A 23,548-nucleotide genomic window follows, 5' to 3' on the forward strand; every position below is an offset into this window, starting at 1 on the left:
TCTTTCTTCATGGTCAAGACTATCTCACATTTTTTGGCACTTCACATCAACTAGCACATCATAAACATGGCAAGCAAGATAATTCTTGTTTGACATGATCAGCAATTCTACTCCTAAGTATACACACAAAAGAACTGAAAGCAGGGACTCAAACAGACACTTGTACACCCATGTTCTTAGCAGCATTATTCACAATAGCCAACAGATAGAAACAACCCCAAGTATCCATCAACAGATGAATGAATTTTTTAAAATGTGGTAGACATACAACGAAATATTAGTCAACTATAAAAAGGAATGGAATTCTGTTATTTGACAAAATGGATGAACCTTGAAAACATTATGCTAAGAAAAATAAGCCAGACACAAAAATGACAAATATTTTATGATTCCACTTACATGAGATAGCTAGAGTGGAAAAATTCACAGAGATAGAAAATAGAAGTTGCTAATGGATGGGGGGAAGGGGGGATGAGGAGGTATTATTTAAGAGGTTCAGAGATTATTTGGGATGATGATAAAGTTCTGAAGATGGATACTGGGGATGGTTGCACAATATGGTGAATGTACTTAATGCCACTTCAAAATGGCAAACTTTATGTTAGGCATATTTCACCACACACACACACACACACACACACACACACACACACACAAAGGTATTTGAAATGTGGGATGGCCAAAGGGAACCATCCTATAGAATTGAGAATATATGAAAAGGAGAGAGAAGATGGTAACTGGTGTAACCATAGGTCAACCACTCATTGATTCAATAAACATACACTACTAAGTACCACCTATCTGCCAGGTACTATACTAAGCCTTGAGGATGTAAAATGAATACAACAGACTCCAACATTGTTCCCAGGGACCTCAAGAGTCTAATAGGGCACACAGAAAAGTAAAGAGACAATTACAACAACACCACAACTGGTAATTACTGTGATAGGGATATATTCAAGGTGCGAGGGAACTCATAAAAATTTAATATGAGGGTGGAGGGCATAAAGGATACCTGAAAGAAGTAAACTCCATGCTGCAACTAAAAGAATGTTCTTAAGAGGGCAACAGAGTATTCCAGAATCAGTAACAGCATATTTTAAAACCTAGAGTACTCAGAAGACACGCTGTGTTTGGGGAACTGAAAAGAAGTTCAGGGAGACTGGAAATGGAATGTGAGAGAAGGGTAAATGGCAAGAGAGGTGGCAGAGGAAGAGAGCCAAAAACTTAGAGAATCACTCTGTGAACTGGAATGAGAGGATGAAAAAGGTGGCCAGAAAAGTGGAAAGCCAAGGGAAGCTGGTTTCAAGGAGAAGGCCTGGGCCCAGAATATGGTATTATCTTGGCAAATGTTCCATGTGTATTTTACTGTTGAGCGTAATATTCTATAAATGTCAATTAAATCAGGTTGGTTGATGATGTTCAAAGTCTTCTATATCCTTAATGCTTTTCTCTCTGCTTATCAATTGAGAAAGAGGTAGTAAAATCTAACTATAAATATGAATTATTTTTCTTTGCAATTCTATCAGTTTTTACTTCATGTATTTTGAGGCTCTGATATCAGTGTATAAACATTTATAACTGCTATGTCCTCCTGATTAATTGGTCCCTTTTTATCATTATGAAATGAACTTCTTCATTACTGGCAATATTCTTTGCTCTCAAATCTACTTTGGTAGATATTAATATAGGCTGGACACCTACAAACTGAAAAAAAGATGCATGTGAACTGAGACTGGATTCCACTACTAAAATTAAAATCACTAGACTAATGAAAATGGAAACTAGATAATCAAGTGGTAAGAAATGAGTGAGTGGTGGGGAAAGACCACAGAACTGGACTTCCCTGGTGGCGCAGTGGTTAAGAATCCACCTGCCAATGCAGGGGACATGGGTTTGATCCTTGGTCCAGGAAGATCCCACATGCCGTGGAGCAACTAAGCCCACGCACCACAACTACCATGCCTGTGCTCTAGAGCCTGCGAGCCACAACTACTGAGCCTGCGAGCCACAACTACTGAGCCCATGTGTCACAACTACTGAAGCTCACGTGCCCTAGAGCCCACGCACCACAACTACTGAGCCCACGCGCCACAACTACTGAAGCCCACGCACCCTAGGGCCCATGCTCTGAAACAAGAGAAGCTAACGCAATGAGAAGCCCACACACCACAACGAAGAGTAGCCCCTGCTCGCCGTGACTAGAGAAAGCCTGTGTGCAGCAACGAAGACCCAACGCAGCCAGAAAGTTAAAAAAAAAAGAAATAAAATTTAAGAATTAAAAAAAAAAAAGAAAAAGACCAACCACAGGAGTGATAGATGATTTTGTGAAGAAACATCCTCACTAGAGAAATTAATCTGGTTAATGATTCAAAGACTTATTAATTTAAAATTTTCATTTAAAATATTTAAAAATTTTTCATTACTCATAAAAAGAACAGACTTAGAATTCTCACTTTATCTTTTTTCTTGATAAGCCTTATTTTTTATAACTTTTAAAAATAAAAGTAGCATATACACATAATTATATTCTGATCGTATGTGCAGAGTTCAGAGTTATCACAAAATAACGATAAATATGTGATTACCACCAAAGTTAAGAAAAATACCATTGATACCCCACCAGAAGTTCCCCTCATACCATTTTACAATTGCTACCCTTCCTTCCTTCCCAAAGATAACCATGACTCTGAATTCTAAAGGTCCTGATTAATTTTTTTGTTTTTGAACTTCAAGTAAATTGAAGCATACAATATGTATTTTTTGGCTGGTTTATTTCACTCAACATAGGTTTGTGGAATTCACCTATGCTTATTACTTTAACCGTAGTTATTTCATATTTATTTATATATAGTATCCTAAGATGTGAATATACCACACTTTATCCATTTTACTATCAATGAGCATTTAGGAGATTTTCACTTTGGGGCTATTGAAAGCAATGCAGCTCTGAATAGCTTTGTACATGCCCTTTGGTGCACAAATACACACATTTCTGTTGAGAACACATTCAGGAACGGAATTCTTAAGTTACAGGGTATACATATGTTAACTTTAGAAGACACTGCTAAGTAGTTTTCCAAAATGATTTAACAATTTATAGTCCCATCAGAAATGGGATTGATCCACATCATTGTAAGATCTTGGTATTAGTGTTATTTTAATATTTAGCCATTATTACAATGTGTAGGATATTATATTGAGGTTGCATTTCCCTGATGAATAATGTTGAGCGTCTTCTAGTATTTTTATTGGCCATGTGGATATCTTCTTTTGTGAAGAGCTTACTCAATCCTCTCATGAATTTTTCTGTTGGATTATCTGCCTCATTTTTATTCATTGGTAGAAGGTTTCTGTATATATTGGACAAGAAACTTTTGACTATTATTTATGTTGAAAATATCTTATCCACAGACAATAAGCCAACCTAATGAAGTAGTTCTAAGAGACTCTAGGCTACAGGCACTTGTGCCAATAAATGACTGAACTTTATGTTCCCTCTACCAAAACTTTGGCCACTATGAGAATACCCTATGGCTTTCTCACCAACAACTGCCTTTAACTCAAAATGGAAGTTTAAGTCCTCATTTTCAATAAGTGGTCCTATATCCAAAGATAACCTAAGTCTCTGGGCTTAACCACTTGTCTCCTACACCAAAAAAATGGAAGCAAAATGAACAAGAAAACATCTTTCTGATTCCTTTGGATCCCAGAGGGCAGCACCGCTGAGTTTCATTTACATTGGCGGTTATTGGCTTTTGTGAGAGCTGAACTCTTCTGGTAACCTGACGAAAGCTAGGAATGTTCTCTCCTGGAATATCTCATATACCCAACCTTTTGTATATGATTTCAGGGGCTTATAAACCATGGAAGCCTAAGTTAAGAATTTTTAAATTTATACCCTTTAAAGTACGGAAATAAGAAAAATATATATCAAGTCTCCAATCCAGTCACCTTTTATCAAGGCAAGCTCTCTGGACACTTGATTAAATGCCATCATGTGTTAACAATTCACCATACTTGCTTTGTACATCCTGATCTGAAAAATGGCATCCCCAGGAAGCCTGAATTGTCAAGGCCATCCTCTTAACAACTCTGGAATCAAAGTCTCTGCTGACTTTGCTATCCATGGTATTTACCTGTGGTTCAAGTTAAGGCCTGTTCCAGGTGAGCCAAGCCATAGCCAACCCACTGCTGAATGATGAGGGACTTGCTGGTTCAACCCTTACCTGTTGCTATGCTTGGACTTTTCTCGGTCCTTCTCCTTGTCCTTCTTGTGTTCTTTGTGCCGGTGTTCTCGATCTTTATGTTTATCTTTGTGTTTATGAGAATCTGTAACCATAAGAGATGAGTCAGTAAAGAGCAGTCATGAGCTATCTCCTGCCCACCTACCTTGACAAGCTGGTCAAGAAGCACAATGACAGGATTTAAATGGCATGGTAGCCATAACAGCACATTCCATTGGAGGGAAAGATTTCACAAAGCAGCCCAGACAAGGCATCCCATTACCCTGCCTCTAAAACCAAGATGTGTTACAAATAAGCAGGAAGGGGAGGGGAGTCAATTCTACCATAAAAGGAAGCAACAGTTTGGTATTCTTCTCGTAGATCAGGTACTATGAAGACTAAGCCATAAATGATTCGAAGGGATAAATCTTGAACACTGACTTTCAAGATCAGATGGTTATCTATGTAACTTCTGGAAAATTCAAACCTTAAGAGATACCTGTTTTTTAAATCAACTTTAATGAAGTATAATTTCTACACAGTAAGATATACAATTTCAAAGATAAAGTGTGATAAGTCTAGCAAACATATGCACAGATATAATCCCCACCACAATCAAAATTTAGAATAATTCCATCATCCCCAGAAGTCTCCCTGTGCCCATTCCCAGTCAATCCCCATTTTCCATCACCAGCCCAAAGCAACCACTGATCTGCTAGCACAATGAATTAGATTTGTCTACATTTCTAGTTTCATATGAATGAAATTACAGAATTTACTCTTTTGTGTCTGACTTCTTATGCTTAGCAAAATTTTTTTTACATTCAACCATGTTGCTGGATGTATCAGTAATTGGTTAGATTTTTATTAGAATGGTATCCCATTGTGTGGATACACTGCAATTTATTTATCCAATCACCTGTTGATGGACATTTGAGTTCTTTTCAGGCATTGGTTTTTACGAATAAATCTGTTACGAACTTTCATATACAAGTCTTTGTGTAGATGTGTTTTCATTTCTCTTGGGTACATACTTAATAGTGAAGTTATAGGGTCATACGGTAAGTATATGTTTAACCTGATAGGAAACTGCCAAACTGTATTCCCAAGTGATTGTATCATTACACATTCCCACCAACAATGGATTAGAGTTCCAACTGCTACAAATTCTCACCAATACTTAGTATTATCAGTCTCTAATTTTAGCCATTCTAGCAGGTATGTAGTGGTATCTCACTGTGGTGCTTTTTTTTTTTTAATAAATAATTTATTTATTTTTGGCTGCGTTGGGTCTTCATTGCTGTGCGCAGGCTTTCTCTAGTTGCAATGAGCGGGGGCTACTCTTCATTGTGGTGTGCAGGCTTCTCATTGCAGTGGCTTCTCTTGTTGCAGAGCATGGGCTCTAGGCACGCGGGCTTCAGTAGTTGTGGCACGCAGTCCCAGTAGTTGTGGCTCACGGGCTCTAGAGTGCAGGCTCAGTAGTTGTGGTGCACGGGTTTAGTTGTTCTGTGGCATGTGGGATCTTCCTGGGCCAGGGCTCGAACCCGTGTCCCCTGCATCGGCAGGCGGATTCGTAACCACTGCGCCACCAGTGAAGTCCCTCTCACTGTGGTTTTAATCCAGTTTCCCGATTAAATGATGTGCAACTTTTCATGTGCAGATTGGCCACTCATATATCTCCTTCAGTAAAGTATCTCTTCAAATCCTTCCCCCACTTAAAAAAATTTGTCTTATTCCTAAGTTGTAAGAGTTCTTTATACATTATCCATTACAAATTTTTGGTTAGACATGTGTATTGTGAATATTCTTTTTTTCTAGGAGTTTTACAGAGGTAAGGGACAGGGAACATTTTTTTAATCTATAAAGATGTCTAGTTGTTCTAGCACCATTTCTTGAAAAGACTGCCTTTTCTCCATTGAATTGCCTTAGGCCTCTTTACTGGAAATGAAATGACCACATAATCATCGATCTGTTTCTGGACCCCATTTTATCCTACACACACACACACTATCTTGACTACTAAAGCTTCACAGTAGAGCTTTTTTCCATAGTAAGTTTTGATATCAGGTAATACAAGTACTTTAACTTTGTTCTTTTTCAAAATTGTTTTGGCTATTCTGTCTTCTGTATTTCCATATAAATTTTAGATTCAGTTGGTTGATTTCTTTAAAAAAAAAAAAAAAGCCAGCTGGGAGTTTGTGTTCATAGGACAATTTGGAGAGATGTGACATCAAAACATTACTGTGGGGCTTCCCTGGTGGTACAGTGGTTGAGAGTCCGCCTGCCAATGCAGGGTACACGGGTTCGTGCCCCGGTCCAGGAAGATCCCACATGCCGCGGAGCGGCTGGGCCAGCGAGCCATGGCCGCTGAGCCTGTGCGTCCGGAGCCTGTGCTCCGCAACGGGAGAGGCCACGACAGTGAGAGGCCCGTGTACCGCAAAAAAAAAAAAAAAAAAAATACTGTGTCTTTGCATCCACGAACATGGTATCTCTCTCCACTTTTTTAAGTTAGTGACTCTCAAATTTTAGTGTATCAGAATTAACCCAAGGGCATATTAAAAATGCAGCTCACTGGGGACATGTGACCCCAATGTTGAATATGAATCAATTAGAAGTTTATGTATCCAACACATGTGGTAGTTTTAAAATATGTCCAACAGATTCTTTGATACTCTTCCTTTCAAGGTGTGGCCTAATTTCCTTCTCCTTAAATATGGGCTGGACTTAGTGACTCACTCCTAAAAACAGGATAAAGTGGAAATGTCAGTGTGCAATTTCTAACACCAGGTCATAAAAGGCACTGGATCTTTCTCCTTGCCCTGGAGGAATCCAGTTGCCATACTGTTAGGACATCCAAGCAGCCCTATGGAGAGACCCATGTGGTGAGGAACTGAAACTTCCCGACAATAGCTACACGAATGAACCACCTTGGAAGTGGGTCCTCAGTTAAGCCTTCAGATGACCGCAGTCTCAGACTCTGAGCCAAAACCACCCAGCTAAGCTGTTCCTGGATTCCTGGTTCACACAAACTGTGTAAGACAAATGTTTGTTATTTTAAGCCATTAAATTTTGAGATAACATGTTTAATAGCAATAGATAACTAACAATAATGTATAGGCAATGTGTGTGTTCACACTACTCCTGGCTCACAGCAAAAAAAGAAGCCACATTTGGCACAATCCATTAAGTATCTATTCTGTGCCAGGCCCTAGGGAAACAGAAATTTGCATGACCGTACACCTAGCTGTAAGAAATTCTCATCCCACAGAGATGGGAAAATAAAATCATATGGTGTCAGAAATAGGACTTGAACCCAATCTTCCATGTAGCATAAAGAACCCTCCAATTTCTGAAAATCTCAAGTCTACAATTTTAAAATGCTGAGTCAATCTGATACAAAGTTGGTGGCCCCTGTTCACTTGACAATAATTAATACCCTCATTACTTCTATGCCCAACTAGCACTTACGGTTAAAACCACAATAATGACAAAACATGCCACCAGCACTACAACCTGGAATGAAGTCTGTGTTGTTTGATTTTGTTTACAGGCCAGATTTAGCAAACAAGAAACAGAACATTAGGATCTGCTATTATGGCACAAGCATATGGCAGGGACATAATATATTAAAAAAAAAAAAATTACTCTGTGTATAATTCAACAAACACAGAAACATGTCCAAAAAGACTAGAAGATAGACACCAAATGTTAAAAGTAGTTTGGGTGGTAAATTTATAAGCAGTTTGAGTTTCTGTGTGTATACTTTGCCTTGTTTTCCAATTTTTTCCCGATGAGTCACTTTTATAATAAAATAAAGAAGTTATTTTTTAAAATTACCCAGCTTAAAAAATTTATTTTGACAAGTACTGGTGTACACAAGGAAAACATATTATTAGCTCACTAAAAAGCACTAAATTTAAAGAAAAAGAAAACTAAGTAAAAGTTGAAAATAATTCCAGGTAGGTTTTAGATAACCAGTCTGCCCAAAACGTTGTTTTAAGTGCACAAAACCTTAGAATCAAGTTTGAAAGCCAGGTCCCCAATTCTTTCAATTGCTAATCTAAAAACATAAAACCAAAATGTCTGAAACTTAAAGAAACTTAAAGAAAGAAACTTAAAGTTGTAGCTGAAAATCCCACTAGTGCAAGTAATACCAAGGTCAAAGATCTGAAACCCAAGTGCCCCTAATTTTAAAAGTTATTACATGTCTCCTGTATGCTCAAATTGTGCTATGTGTGCTGTGACAGGTACCAAAAAGAATAATATGTGACAACTTCTTCAAATATCTGAATAGCTATAGTATAGTTCCACATGGCAGCCTGGGCCTTCTGAGGAGAAATGACAGGGAGGCAAAATGGAATGAGGCATCTCATGAACACCAAAAGTGTGTAAACAAGCTAAATTACCAACTGACAGGGAAACCACCATAGAGATGATCTGCACTATGTAAACTGATAGATAAATAACCTTTAAAGATGCATACGCAAGTACTTCCAGGTGAAGGATGTCTGCAATTAGCTTTAAAATACTCTCAGGCAAAAAAAAAAAAAAAATTGGAGCAATATGGGAATAGAGAAAACAAGATTGGCAAGAGGTTGATAGTTATTGAAGTAAGCAGATAAGATACGTGGGAGTTCACTATACTACTCTCTACCTAAATATGCTTGAAACTTTTCATAATAGAAAGTTAAACACTACCTTTAAGCTTCGTCCCTTTCAATCTCTTATTTTTTCTTCTTATATAGAGTACAGCAAGGAGAAGACCAGCCTAGTTAAAGAGAGGATTTGTGTTAAGGAGCAGTAAGAGATAAAGTCTGATAGATGAAATTAACCCAAGTCAGGGTGTCCTACTCTCAGGATGACAAGGAGCTACTTCAAGCAGAAAAGGAACAAAATAAAAGCCATACTTAAGGAGGATTAATTGAAGGGCAGTGTGGGTAGAAGGTAAAAGCAAAATAACTAGCTAGTGTTTTTGAAGCAATCTAGAAAAATGTGATAACAAAGGGATTGAGAAGAAAGGAGAAAACATAAAAGCATGTTGAAAAAGAGGAAGTAGAATCCAGTTCCAGGAACTCACTGGTATGTGTAATCAATAAATGCAGGGGAAGAGTCAAAGAAGACTCAAAGACTTTAAGTCAAGGTGACGAGAACAAGGTGCCTTGGAAGAAGACACAGGAAAGCTGTGCAGAACAAAAACGAAGAGAACAAAAAGAGTGAAGAAATGATGAAACTAACTGAAGTCATATTGTATTTAAGGTAACACTGGGAAATCTAAAGATGCTGGTCAGAAGAGATGCCGATAAGGGCACAATAATCTACATCCCCAAAGTGAAAATGTAGACAGCATACTAATGGACTTGAATATTACTTTTAGTACATACTCTTTCCCTTATCTGGAATTCATCTAAGAATAGATATTGTTAAAATGTTTTGGAGAAAGGATCTTGCCACTTCAAGCATCTGTTAAATGCAAAAAGAATTGTTTTGAACTTGACTGGAGATTAGAAATGAAAGGTGTAAACCACCGTATATTAAGTCACCAGAAAACCCCATTCATTGTGAATTCTGGTCACCCAATAACCTCTTGATGACAGGTGTTTCAAACCCTAGCCTTCAAAAATTCAAGATAAAGACATGGGAGGAAGATCGATCCCTGAAATAAGGCAGCCTTGAGAAGATGTTAACAACTAATTCCTTTCACTCTAACTTAACTAGAGTTACTCCCTAAGAATAGGTATGTCAATGAACAGAGAGAGAGAACAGGAATCAACATTTTCTGTTATTGTCACCTAAGATGTTCCTTGAGGTTAACAAAGATTTTAAGTAAAGAGACTTCCAAATGACAAAAGAGGTAAGTATCTGTGTCTTCTCAGATTGCAGGAATAATTAAGATATGAACCCAAACAGCCATCGGCAAGCAAGAGAAAAGGGGCACTAATATAGGTGCTGAACCATGCTAGAGTACTTACACTGTCTCATTCAATTTTCTTACTACTCTTACGATAAGGAAATATTCCCAATTTCACACAAGAGTAATAGTTATCCCTTTCTAAGGGTGCATTCTGCACAAGGTAGTATGCTTTATGTATTACCTCTAGTTTTCACAACTCTGGGCAGTACTGATTTCACCAAATCTAATACACATTTTTGCCTCTTAAGACATCTCTGAAAAGGTGCATATGGTTCGTATAGAGGGGGAATTTGGCAATATCCAGCAGAACTAACTCACATACTCTGTTTTAACCCAGCAATCCATATCTAGGAATTTAGCCTGAATATATATTTTAAAAGCAGAAAATTTATGCTGGTCTATGTATATGTGAAGGCAGAGAAAATTAGGTCATCAGAGAAGAAACCTTAATTTTAGACTTGCTAAAATGGATTAAAATTCCTTTCCTATCTCCAAAAATCTCGGATGTCAAATGATTGACCTTAAAGCAACAGTGTTTGTATTGCATCATGATGCTCCTATATTTAAAAAGGTAACAGACATTTTTCTAAATGTCTACACATGAAACACATGGGTGTCATTACCTCTGTCTCTTACACCATGGTAGAATTTTCTACTTTTCTGCCCTGTTATTTTTTAGAAAGGGTAGTAAGGTAGTAGGATTATGAGCATTTTGAAACAAGTCTTAAGAGTAAAAATAATGAATCTGGGTTACCTGCCTCCTTTGTTTCCAAGTGAAAAGTAATATAATGAGGAGAAACAATCTGATTCCACCGGAGAACAGAAATAAAGAGCCTGGATCCAACAGGGCAATGAGGCATTAACACAGACTTCCTGGAGGAGGCAGTATTTGAACTAAGTCTTGCTAAAGGCTAAGAGGGAGTTAGCAACGTAGAGGGAATTCCCTCTCTAGAGGGAATTCTTGGCAGATGAGCCATGAAAGTCAACTACCTATTATTACTATCATTATTGTTGTTGTTGTTGTTATTACTGAGAAATGTATCTTCTCATGATTGAGCAAAATTAAGTGTGATGTACTTCCTGCCAGTTAGGAAATGGTAGAGTTGATTCTTGTCAGGGCATACAAGAAAATAAAATCCCAGAGTTATATTTAATTTGCTTTTCTAAACCATGTGTCCCAAAAGCAGTTGCTTAAAAAAGATATAGATACACTTCTACTGCTTGTAGCTTTAGAGCCCCAATCCTCTGCTTAGACAGAAGAGAAACAAAACACCTAGGAATAAGAAACTTCAGTATCAAATAAATCCAGCAAAATTTGATCCAACTGTTATAAAGTACCTGAAAGCTGGCCTAATCCCAGGATGACAATGAAGCTGCAGGTTTGGAAACCAGTCCAGAACCGGCCCCAAGTAGCCAAATCAGTATCACGGTGTAAGATGAAGAGTTCACTCCTCACAGGGAAACCAGACACATATACAAATTATATGAAAAAGGAAGCCAAGTCCATAAAACACTTTGTTAAATATGTTCAAGAATGGGAAGTCCCCGGCAGTCCAGTGGTTAAGACTCCACGCTTTCACTGCTGAGGGCTCAGGTTCAATCCCTGGTCAGGGAACTAATATCCCACAAGTCACTCGGCAGGGCCAGAGAAAAAAGAAAAAAAGTTCAAGAACGATACCGTTAGAACAAAAGATCATAGTTAAACCCTAATGACGATTAGAGACATAACAGACAAGCACAGAAGGTTGGAAACAACCTCTGAAGGAAGCAGACTGGTTCAATAGAGTGAAAAAGATCCAATTCAAATCTTGTTCTACCATTGACTGTATGACCTTGGGTAAAAGTCACTTAACTACTGGGTCTATAAGAAGGCAGCATAGGTTAGTGATTAAGAGCTTCAAATCTGTTCATCATTGACTTGATACCTGTAATCTCAGTAAACTCACCTCTCTTATAGATGAAGAAATTGGGGCTCAGAAAATTTAAGTGACCGGAAAGAATTTTAACTTCAAAAGTCAATCAGATTCTTTGTGTATGGTTGTAACAGAATTCCTGGCTAATCTTCACAAAATTCCAAACATGTTCACAACTGTCAATAAGGTACAATTGTTACTGACCCCTCTTCATGATTAATTTACATCAAACTGAAATAAGCCTACCCAATCATTCCAAATAACTTAGGGTTCAGGTTTTATATATGCATTTAAGGTGGCAACCATGCCCATTCACCTTGCCTGACCAGCGAACGATAAATAAAAGGCTGTCTGATTTTCTTTCCTGGATGCAGCTTACGAAGAAAGAAGTAAAACTTTGGCCTGATCTAACAATCCTGTACCCAGAAGCCTAAAATACCTACTGGTTTTAAGGGATACACTGCTAAACCAGTTAACACCCCCAGGTAGAAATATTTGCATGAGTTTAGTGGTTATCAGCAGGTGGCTAACAGTGTTATCAAGCTTATTACAAGCTACATAGTGACTTAGGTAGCTGCATAAGTCACTAATGCAACTACAATTCAACCCAAGCACAAACATTTACGTTTTGTTAAGAGAGAAAAGGCAAAGGAACTGGCAAAGATTTCTGACCATTTTATCAACTACTCCATGATCTTTAAGGATTTTACCACTCCAACCTTCTTCTAAATGATTAGGGTAATCAGATCAGAGCAGGAGAGTCCTTTGCTTCCTTATAAACAAAAGCAGAGACTTTTCTGGTATAAAGAAGGGTTCTTTGCCAAGCTTTGAGGCAGACCTCTTTACACTGACTTCTGACAACAGGTTTTGAGACTTAAAGCAGTAGCTGTAAAATATCATGTGCTCTTCCTTCAAAGATAGTCAAGTGTGTGGAGGATGGGGGTGGGGAATAGTTATTCAACCAAAAGATGCCTTCCCCAAAGAGGCCCTCAAACAACATTGTCAAAGATAATCTCTGCTCATCTCTGACACACAGATATATAGCCAGTGCCTTAGGAAAGTGGACAGTGGAACGATCTGGGTGAAAACAGTGGGTGAAAAGATTAATTTTCTAGGGACTTCCCTGGTGACCCAGTGGGTAAGAATCTGTGCTTCCAATGAAGGGGGCCCAGGTTCGATCCCTGGTCAGGGACCTCGATCCCACATGCATGCCACAACTAAGAAGCCTGCATGCCACAACTAAAGATCCTGCGTGCCACAACTAAGACCCAGCACAGCCTAAATATTAAAAAAAAAAAAAAGAAATTAATTTTCTAAAGAAGATATTCATCACCTGCTCATTTATTAAATCACTTCTATTGGGATAAATCCTTGTATCTTCTCCTTCCTCCCTGACCTTTAAACCCATGGATACCACATCCCCAGAAGCTGGAGTTTTAACAAAATCCCCATTTCTGCTTAACACTCTACATCCAGTATGTTCTAACACTTTGAGACTGTTTTTGTCTAGGACAGACAACAAGCTGGTCTCAATGATAAAGACTGGCATCCGGAGTGTGGTCAGTATCAGGGGTGTGCAAGAATCTCCTCAGGAACTTAATGCCAAACTAAAAGCAGTCACGAAGACTGAGAGCCTGTCACTGAAAGGGGGATGGGTTGACGGGGTGAGAGAACTCTACCCTTCCTTCTCTCCCCACACAGCTGCCTAAATTCAGACTTTATCAATGTTGATCTAGTTTCAATCCAGGAAATCCAGTCTGTGATCCATCTTAATGGGTGGCTGATTTCAATTTGCAGCCCATGGAAGAGTCCTTATCACTGTTTTACAGTGATTCTCAGACAACATTTCCAAAATTCCAGTGCATAGTTAATAGCCTTTCAAAGTATGCAAGACAGAGGCTGTTATGGCTAAAAGTTCAAAGAGCTCCGGAATTTAAAAGAAAAATGTTGGGAGGATTCAGCTCTAAAGAAAGACACTAGTAATATTTCCAATTTTTAAAGTCCAAATTATCATTTTTTCTCCCCAAATGTGTATTGTATATAAACGAGACCTTTTGTCATGAACTGACTTGTTCATTATTGAAACTAATGGGGTTTCCTCATTAGGGACCTAGTACTCTCAAGCTAATAACACAAAAAACTCCAGGGAGAAAATGCAGATGTAAGTATTTCTTCTTCTCTCCTTAAAGAAGCTGGGGTTCACAATATTCATTCATTCAAATATTTACTGAGTACCAACTCTGTGTCAGGCATTGTTCTAGGTGTGGCAAAACAGTACCAAGTCTCTGGTCTCATGAAGTCCCATAATAAGCATCATAATCACCCCAACCCAGCAGCTGTTAAATGAGTAACTCTTGAAAGGGAGGGGGAAAAAAGGGTCTCCATAAGGGTCTCCCAAGTTTCCCTGGACTTGGCCCCATGAAGTTCCAGAATCAGACTTCAATACTGCAGCTGGAAGGTACCTTCATAAGAAGTGATAGATGCCAAGTCAAAGAAAGGGCCAAACAATCAGATGAAGGTTGCCAAATATTTTGCAAAGTACTTAAGTTTTTCTCCTCAATGTTCAATACTTGGTAAAATTTCATCATCAGAAACTTAGTAGTATAATGCATTAAAAGACTAAGAATTGCTCAAAGATAGCAGTCTAGCATTTTCCATTTTGTTTTTATCAGCTCTGCAACACAATCTCAAATTCTAAAACCAATCACAACATCTTCCCAAGTGTCTATATGCTTAGAAGAAATGCCACAAACTGACTTAAAAACACCTAGTGGACCTATCTTGGTTCTTAAACATCAGCAATTCTGTAAGATTAGTGGCCAGATGTTGTTCCATGTCCTTGCCTTGGAAAAGACACACCATGAAGCAGCCAACTGGTGTGCTTTAGGCCTCAATCTCATACAAAAAAGGGTTAAATGGTCATAGGATGTTTTCTCTTCCAGTCCACTTCCTCATTTAAATTGGACTCCTTTTATGCTTTTACAACACTACAATTACCTTAATCTGTCTTTTCAGTCCCTTCCTGTCTATGCACCCTATTTTAACTTGTTTTATAACCTTCTCTCCCATCCTACTCCTCCCATTATGCTCCTTAAATTCAAGTTCATCTTCCTCTCTTCCTCTGGCTCTTATTCCCAGGGACCAACTGATTACATTAAAAATAAAAAAAACATGCAATGTCATGACGGGGTCCTAGGTAATTTATTTCTCTACTTTGGTCTCAAGTTTTCTAGTCTGTAAAATGACCTCTACTGATCTCTTACACTTACAGTCCCAAGAATTCTATGATCTTTAAAAATTGTTTTAGTTCAAACAAATTAGGATAAAAAGAAAAAAATCTAAATGCTTAAAAAATCTCTTTTAAGAGCAGTGGTTCTCAAACTTTCCTATGTGTGAGACCTGGGAATAAGATCATCCTCAGATATGTGTATTTTAACACAAGCTCTCCAGGTGACTATAATCTATAATCATATTTTGAAAAACCCTGCTCTGTCATGTCTTGGTCCTTTGAGCAGTGATTAATACCAAGTACCAGCCACCTACAATAATGGACATGCTACCGATTTTATTTTCAGTTTCTACTTCAACTGGGTCTCTCTGTTCCTTTAAAAGGCAGGCACAAGGTGCTTGCTGAGTCAGTCCCTGGGGATTTTTTTAAATTTACAGCTGAGTATACTGAGGCTCTACAACTGAGGAAGAAAGAGGTTTTCACCTGCTACTTTCCCAGCCCCTATTTGAAAGGAAGAAGGAAGAGCTACATTAGGGGTGACACAGCTACCCCAACTTAGATAAGGAGTAGGGTAGTCAGGTGCTTTAGAATAGAAATTTCCTTTGTTGTTTGGACATCGGGCACAGACGTGCTTAGAGACAGAGGTAACTTGAGTCCTGCCACTGGGACTCAGTTGAGAAGATGAATGACTAGAAAAAAGATAGAATAAGACTTAATGAAGCTGCAAGCTCACAGTAAACTTTTGACACTTGGCTTATACAGATTCCTCTGGAAGCCAGAGGCTACCAAGTTTTATGAAAAGAGTCCCGTGAGCTTCCTGTGATACATACAAGTGTGAATCAGCAAGGTAAGCATCTGGCACTACTCACCAAGCCAGGGGTCAGCAAAATTTTTCTCTAAGGGGACAGGTAATAAATAGTTTTAGGCTTTGTGGCCCATTCAATCTCTGTTGCAGATACTCAGCTCTGCCACTGTAGCACAAAAGCAGCCACAGATTATATGTAAATGAATGAGCATGGCTGCATTCCAATAAAATTTTATTTATGGACACTGGAATTTGCATTTCATATAATCTTCCTGTGTCATGAAATAATATTCTTTTTTTAAATTGAAGTATAACTGACATAACATTATATTAGTTTCAGGTGTATTTAATAATTTTTTCCCCAACCAGTAAAAAAATATAAACACCATGGGCCATACAAAAGAAGGCACAGTTTTCAGAACTCTGCAATTACTTAACAGTGACTAGAAACTATCCCCAATGCCCCCGTAGAGAGAGCGGTGCCATTCTGAAGCTCGGTGTGTAAATGAATATCCTCCTTGCTTTACCTAAGGCTTTCCCCTAAATGATATCCATGCTCAGCCTGGTTCCCTCTTCTCTCCTCCTTTCAAACAGCCCGTGAATGGCCATACTTGATTTAAAAGTGGTTAAAATCTACTTGCTCTACAAAACTAGACAGAGTCAGTCACATGAATGAGAACTCTGAAGGGGAGGCCAAGGCTGAGCCCACTGCTAATTCTGCTTCTTAAGCAGCAAGCTAGTTAAATTTGTTATTTATCCCCCTTGAAGTGGTAACAACATCACACTTGTTCACACTCCTAACCACCTCCAATGAAACTCCTTAGTATATAAGCAGACTTCAGAGATCCTTCTAAAATAAGGGGGTTGGCGGGGCGGGGTCTAGTAAATCCCTGGTTAACAAAAAGATCCTTTTTCTTGAGTACTCAGATAAACAGAAGTTTTACTGATTTTTGGAGTAACTGGCTCCAAGCACAAGGTGAACTGCTTAAAAATAAATTATCCAGGGGTCTCTGCTGCACAAGCCGGCAAGCCTTCCTTAATAAGGAAAGGATTACACATTAAACTGTAACAGAGCCTTCTAGTCAATGATATTAGTCTGATAAGGATCCACTAAATGAAGGCAAGTGCTCTAAGAAATGCAAGTCCTTGGTCTGATACCACACAGGTCACTCCACTACAACCCAGGATTCCCAGGAGGCAACTGAGTCACCCAGGCTCCCCTTTACCTTGTTTTGTGTCACATTTAAGAACTCAAGCTGTGGCATCAGACAGGCTTCGATTAGCCTCCCAGCTGTGTGGCTTACTACTAACTATAGCCTTGAGCCTCAGTTTCTTCAAAAGTGGAGATAATAAATGTTCAAAATTCAGCTACTTATTTTATCCCAATTCCATTTTGTCTTCCCACCCTCAAAAATAACAGATCATAATTTGAAGCTAAAGCTGAAGGAAACTGGATCTGTCCCTGGTCTTTAAGCAATTTACTCAAGTTATTTTCTAAGACCTCATACGTTCACTATACGCCAGTGGTCAAGGCTATAAAATCTCACTTTGTTCCACCAGACTAAGATTGTCTGGCTAATGGTGGACTAGATTACTTATAAGTAAGTCAACACTCACTCACTATGTTCACTGTGAGCGTACAAATGACAGGAAGACCCCAAATGGGGTGGAGAAGTTGAGTTCTGATCTGCTTTTACTATAAGCAGCACCTTGGGTGAGTTAAAATCTTGGGTGCTATTTGCTTGCCTGGACAATCTTAGATTCTCTACCACTTACAGTGAGACATTAATTTATTACTGACTACAGTGGAACAAATATGAATTAACTTCTTGTCATAGCAACATACTAAAAACTTGCAATTTCAAATTAAGTTGTGAGCTAAAACCAACCATTTTAAAGGACAGTGATCCATAAGGTATTATATGTAAACATAAGTTAATCTGTTTTTGTCAACTACAAAACAGAAATGACCTATCTCATAGGGTTGCTGAGATAAAATGAAAATTTATTCAATCCACAGGTACCTTAAATGTTCACCTTTGTGTAGCACTAAAGGGGTCAAGTAAAATGGAAAACTGTCTGAGCTTTCCAACTGCTGTGGTAAACTCAACTTTACTTACCAGTCATGAATCCTCTTAGCATGTCACCCAGGATAAGGCAATGTAGACTTACAGAAGGAAGTTCTTTATTCAAACTCATAACATAAATTCATACCTGTTTTGGATTTTGAAGTTTCAAGAGCCCCAACCTCCCATATTCCAAGTAAAATCTAAACCCAAATCTCTTTGCTCTTATCTAAATTTTACCTAGAGCTGTGCTGTGCAATATGAAGCCACTAGCCACATGTAGCTACTTTAAATTAAAGAAAAAATAAAACTTGAAAATTAAGTTCTTTAGCCACACTAGCCACATTTCAAAGGCTCAACATGGCCAGCAGCTACCATGTGGAATAGCACAGATCAAGAACAATTTCCATCATGACAGAAAATTCCACTGGACAGTGCTGACAAAACCAGGACTGAGACTTCCTGTGTCCTGATGCCTTGCCTAGCACTCTCCACTCCACCAGTGACTCCTCTGCTGGAGCCCAGTCAGGGGCCTTTTCCCTACACGGCAAGACACTATGTTGTGTAGTTCCTTAAGGTCAGCCGAAGTTTGCCATCTCAAAAGCAGGCCGCTTCTGCAGAGTTCCAGGGGAATCAGAGACTCAATGAGTGCTGCCCAGAGAACATTTCAACTAAGGCATTAGTCCACTAAGGTATAAGTTAAACCAGATAGAGCAATTATTTTAAGCTTCAGGAGTATGGCAAGGAAGTCCCATTTTACTAACTCATCTTTGTTCTCTAAACGCAAGACAAAGTTGGAATTTTTTACTTTTGCCTCTGAAAGTAATTAACCAGTACAAGATCCTTAAGAGGGTTATTTGCATTTTACATACTCTTCTGTAGTGAGTAATGTTTTCACAAGGACATTTCCGTACTGAAAATGCTTCTCCTTTCCTAGGAGGCAGAACTTAAAAGAGAAAAAGGACTTGTCTAACCTGAAAATGTACCTTCTCAGGCCAGCTCAATTAGGACAGGCTCATTCCTGCAGGCTTGCCTTCCTTTGCTTCTATTAAGTGGGCCCTTAATGCCTGGGAAGTAGTGAAAGTGACTACAAACCTCCTGCCAGTGCTGCATAGGAACCCACCAGCTCAGCCTAAACTGCCCATTTCCAATGGGCGTGGGCCTCAAACGGCCCCAAGTCCACACCTTGTCTGGCCATAAAGGTATCAAGTGTGTTGATGCGTTGCTTCATGCATCCTATTACTAATTCAGCCAACGGGCCCTTTTTGTCCAGAATATCACTACTGACTGTGCTTGAAATGCACAGGTCATTCTCTGGGTAACTAGCTACAGAAAGTGTAAGCCTGAATACATATATGCTCTTTAGAAGCTTTCCTGGTGCTAATCATGTAACTGGCTCCTATTTTTTGCTCCCATTTTGAATTACTCCAAATTCCTAACTATAAGGAAGTATAAGTATCAAACAAGTATTGAGGCCCAGACATGGGCCTTGTGAAAAAAACAAGGAACACTGTTTAAGAGGTTGAATTACTACAAAACTAGTTATAGGCTTCATATGAATCAGAGTCATAATCTGCTCAAGGCCACCCAACTACCGAGAGTTGAATCCAAGTTTATCTCACTCCAAAGCCTATGTTTCACTGGTGAGCACATGGACTTCAACTGTCTTTCATTCCTCCTAAAAATGTGAGAGGTGCAATAGGAGAAGGTGAACTTCAAATCTTACTCTATTCCACTGGTCCTGAAACCTCAGTGTGTATCAATCACCTGGCTGACTTGGTAAAACCTAGACCGTGAGCCCCCACTCCCAGAGCTTGAGCCAGTAGGTTTGCATGAGGGCCAAGAATTTGCATTTCCCCCAACAAGTTCTCAGGCAATGCTGATGCTGCTGATCAAGAAACCACACTTTAAGAACCACTGCTCTATTCAAATCCTCCCATTTCAATCAGTGCCATCAGTAACTAAAGACCCCTAGTTTAACCTAAAGATAGTGCCCTCCACAGGTTAGATCCACAGCATTCCACTAAACTACGCTCCACTTCACGTCCTCAAGCCCTGCCTTCAACATCCTACGAACACTAGCATGAAAACTGCCTCTCACTCTTCATGCTCCGCTTAGTCAACCAATCTTAAAAGATGACATCAGGATCAAATAATGGCTAGTTAAACATGGAAGTAGGAGAAAGGATTAGGATTCTGATGAGACACATAGTTAAACAGCTGCAAAGGCAGTTAACTATCTCTGCTATTTATCTAAATGCTCGTTGAAAGGTAGAAGATATTTATTTAAATTAGAGTGAGATAAGTAATAAGCATTTATAAACATATGGAAAACACTGTTCTGATGCCTTTTTAAAAATTCTGTAAATTTAGTAACTAGACCAATGGAGTACCTTAATCAAATGAAACAAAACAGATCTTAGCCAAATAAAATAGTTCACATAGATCAGTTTCTCCAAAGGTGACTTATGGGTCACCTGTATTAGAATCATTTTGAATTGTTAAAGATATATTTAAAATGTAGATTTCTCAATAGCTCCACAACAGAATCAACTTCAAGGCATAGGACTAGGAATATGTATTTTTACCAAGCACTCCCAGGTAATTCTTATGCAAATTAGCTTAAGAACTGAAAACTCAGTGTAAAGCTCTCAATGTTCCTAACTTGATTTTCAACCAGTTGGTGAGCTAGGAGAGAGGGAGGATCCCATTTCACAACTAAACATTTGTTAAAAGCATCTGTATTGACCATATAAGATGAGATAGTGCTCTTGCCCACTTCCTAGTAAGTAATAAGCCAACCACATAAATTTCTAAAGCCTAGAATGAAAAATTGGAAGAGGACAACAAAGGCTCAGTGAAAGCCAGAGAAAAGTGGCTACTTCTGGCTTGGGGTTAAGTGTTGATTGCAGACAGATTTCACTGGAAAGGAAACTGAGTATCTAAGACTATGCCTTCAATATTGAAACAAGCTCTGAGATGTTTCTAACTCTCAAGGAGTTTACAATACTTAATGCCTTCCTAAAAATAGATAGGAAAATGGAGATGATATACTTATCTAAACTGTACCAAGTTCTAAACACTAAGGAGGCATTCCAGGGTAAAAAGGAATATTTTAACAGAACAAAACATGATCATAGACTTCTGGGAGAAGAACGCACACTGAACTTCATTTCTGGGAAACAGGGTTGCTGCAGAAGGCCTTTAAAAAAATATATCAAGTTTTCAGTAAATGTACTGAGCAAAATTATCTTCACTTTTGTACAACAGCACCTACTGGCATGCATATTTACACATGTGCAATCAGGATGAATTCTGTTTGATAGTCCGCTAGTCTTATTTATGCAAACACTTTCACTGTTTTCAGTCACTTATAGACATATTTCATCATATTGTACTATAACTTTGAACTCTTCCCCTAAAAATTTGAGCTTAACACAAACACTACCTGACATCTAAATTCTAGAAGTTAGCTCCAGTCCTAAATAAGTTCTATAACATTTTCAGGACTACTGAGGGAAAATTTTTAGCTTCTTGTTTGCCCACTAAAATCTGTTTCCCCAAAGAGAAAACAAGCACATTTCTGCTTATAGACCACTTTCCCAACATTCTGAGATTAGGAGGGTGCTAACATCTGTAAAAAGATTATAAACTTCTGTGGAAGTGTGATTTTTATATTACACTGCACTCAAGGGAGGAAGAAGGTGATTTGATTTTTAAGTGGAAAGAGTAATTAATTATGGTCAAACCACCATCAGCTGAATCTCCACTGAGCCCACCCCGTCTGTCTGTCGTGGACTTCTGTATGCCAAGGGAGCTAACTGGGAGACTTTTCAGAGCTGGGCTGTGTGGCCTTGGAGAGCTTTCAGTTTGGAAGTCAAGTGTAACAAGCCAGCAGTTGCAAAGACTAGCCAATTTGTATTCCTCCTCCCCATTTTTGTTCTTTCCTGGTTAACTAGAACTGTGAAAATTTCGATGTTAAATAGCAAGAACTACTGTCATTGCATCTACTCCTGCGAAAACACACTGATTATAAGAATAAGGCAGAGTAAAGCTAACGTTTAGTCTCAATCAGTTTTCTAGTGTTCAAATCACACTATACATAACACTACTATGTACTCTGAACCTTCCTCTGAGGAGTTTAACAGCTTTCATGTATTGCCCGTATCAAGACACCTCATGGATTAGGAAGGAGTAACAATAGTAATATATTTGAAATGTTTCATACAATTAGTTTCCCAGGACTTTAAGTCCTGAGTCTAACCTCTAAGATTTCAATTCTTCAAATTTAATAAGATGGTGATTTCACAGCTTTTATTTTAGGCAATGCATTCAAGGATTTAAACTATTTCAAGCAAATACTTGATTAGCTACTGTCATATGAATCTCTTGCACAGAATGTGAACGTTTCTAGTCACCCTGACAAATGTACCTGTTCGGGGAAACCTGAAAACTAATTTCCTAAAATTCATGCAAAACAGGTATCTGATACAAAAAGATAATGGAAAATACACAGAACTTAAAACTAAACTTTTATTCTTCTATTCCAGGTGAAAAAGTTTTAATGAGCTTATAGGTATCCTAAATTTTTTTTTTCTAGAACAGTTATGAGTTTGGACATCTTTGGAAATCTAAGGTCCTAGCTTTTCCAATTCTTTCCAAGGAGGGAAAAAAAAATCTCCTAGGATTGGAAATAAATGGAGACATCACTCTTTTTCACTGATAGTGAAGCATTAGCTGCCAGAAAGTACCTTCCGTTCCCACTTACCCTGGTACGACAGGAGCCTTTGCACTGATGAAAACACATGGAATCTCAACAGAGGAACTAAAAATACAGGCCTGCAACTTACTAACCTCAAAGTGTTCCTTCTGAGAGCCCTATGGGTTTGTCTTGTTCATCTGTATCTAGTCACTAAAGGTATTTACTCTGTGAATGTTTAAATAAATGAACATGGCAACTTAAAGTTTCCATTTGCAATTAAACATGAATGTTTTACCTTCCTAAGAAGATCTCTTAAATACTGCACCAACCCAAGGGCAAAGCGGTATGAGAAATGAAGTGGTTTGTACACAGTCACAAAGTAAAGGCGAGTCAGCACCCTCCTGAGCCCGCCCATCTCAGATTCACAGCAACAGTATCATATTCAAAGCTCCCTAGTGACCCTTCTCCCCTGGAGTAAAATCTCACAATACCCAAATTTAAAGAAATTGAAGTTCCCTTTGTACAGAAGACGAACGAAGCAATCTCTGAAAAGGTGATTGGGTGATTTTTTTTTTTTTTTTTAATTTAAGGACTGGCAAGGAACTCAAAATTTTTTTCTAAGTTTTTACCTTTACTAAAGTAATCCTCAGGACTTCCCTGGTGGCGCAGTGGTTAAAAATCTGCCAGCCAAGGCAG

At 38.5% G+C, this 23,548-nt stretch overlaps 1 protein-coding gene across 1 annotated transcript in view; it reads right to left on the reverse strand.

Moving 5' to 3' along the window:
* Positions 1–23,548, reverse strand: part of TOP1 (DNA topoisomerase I) — an 86,395-nt gene that overhangs the window by 52,088 nt on the left and 10,759 nt on the right. The window contains exon 3 of the mRNA XM_027078301.1: positions 4,230–4,332. Coding sequence (XP_026934102.1) covers positions 4,230–4,332 — 103 coding nt within the window. The remainder of the gene's footprint in view (positions 1–4,229; positions 4,333–23,548) is intronic.

This window comes from Aethalodelphis obliquidens, unplaced genomic scaffold (assembly GCF_003676395.1).
Source record: "Aethalodelphis obliquidens isolate GAN/ISIS:26980383/991018 unplaced genomic scaffold, ASM367639v1 scaffold42, whole genome shotgun sequence".
In the NCBI taxonomy this organism is placed as follows: domain Eukaryota; kingdom Metazoa; phylum Chordata; class Mammalia; order Artiodactyla; family Delphinidae; genus Aethalodelphis; species Aethalodelphis obliquidens.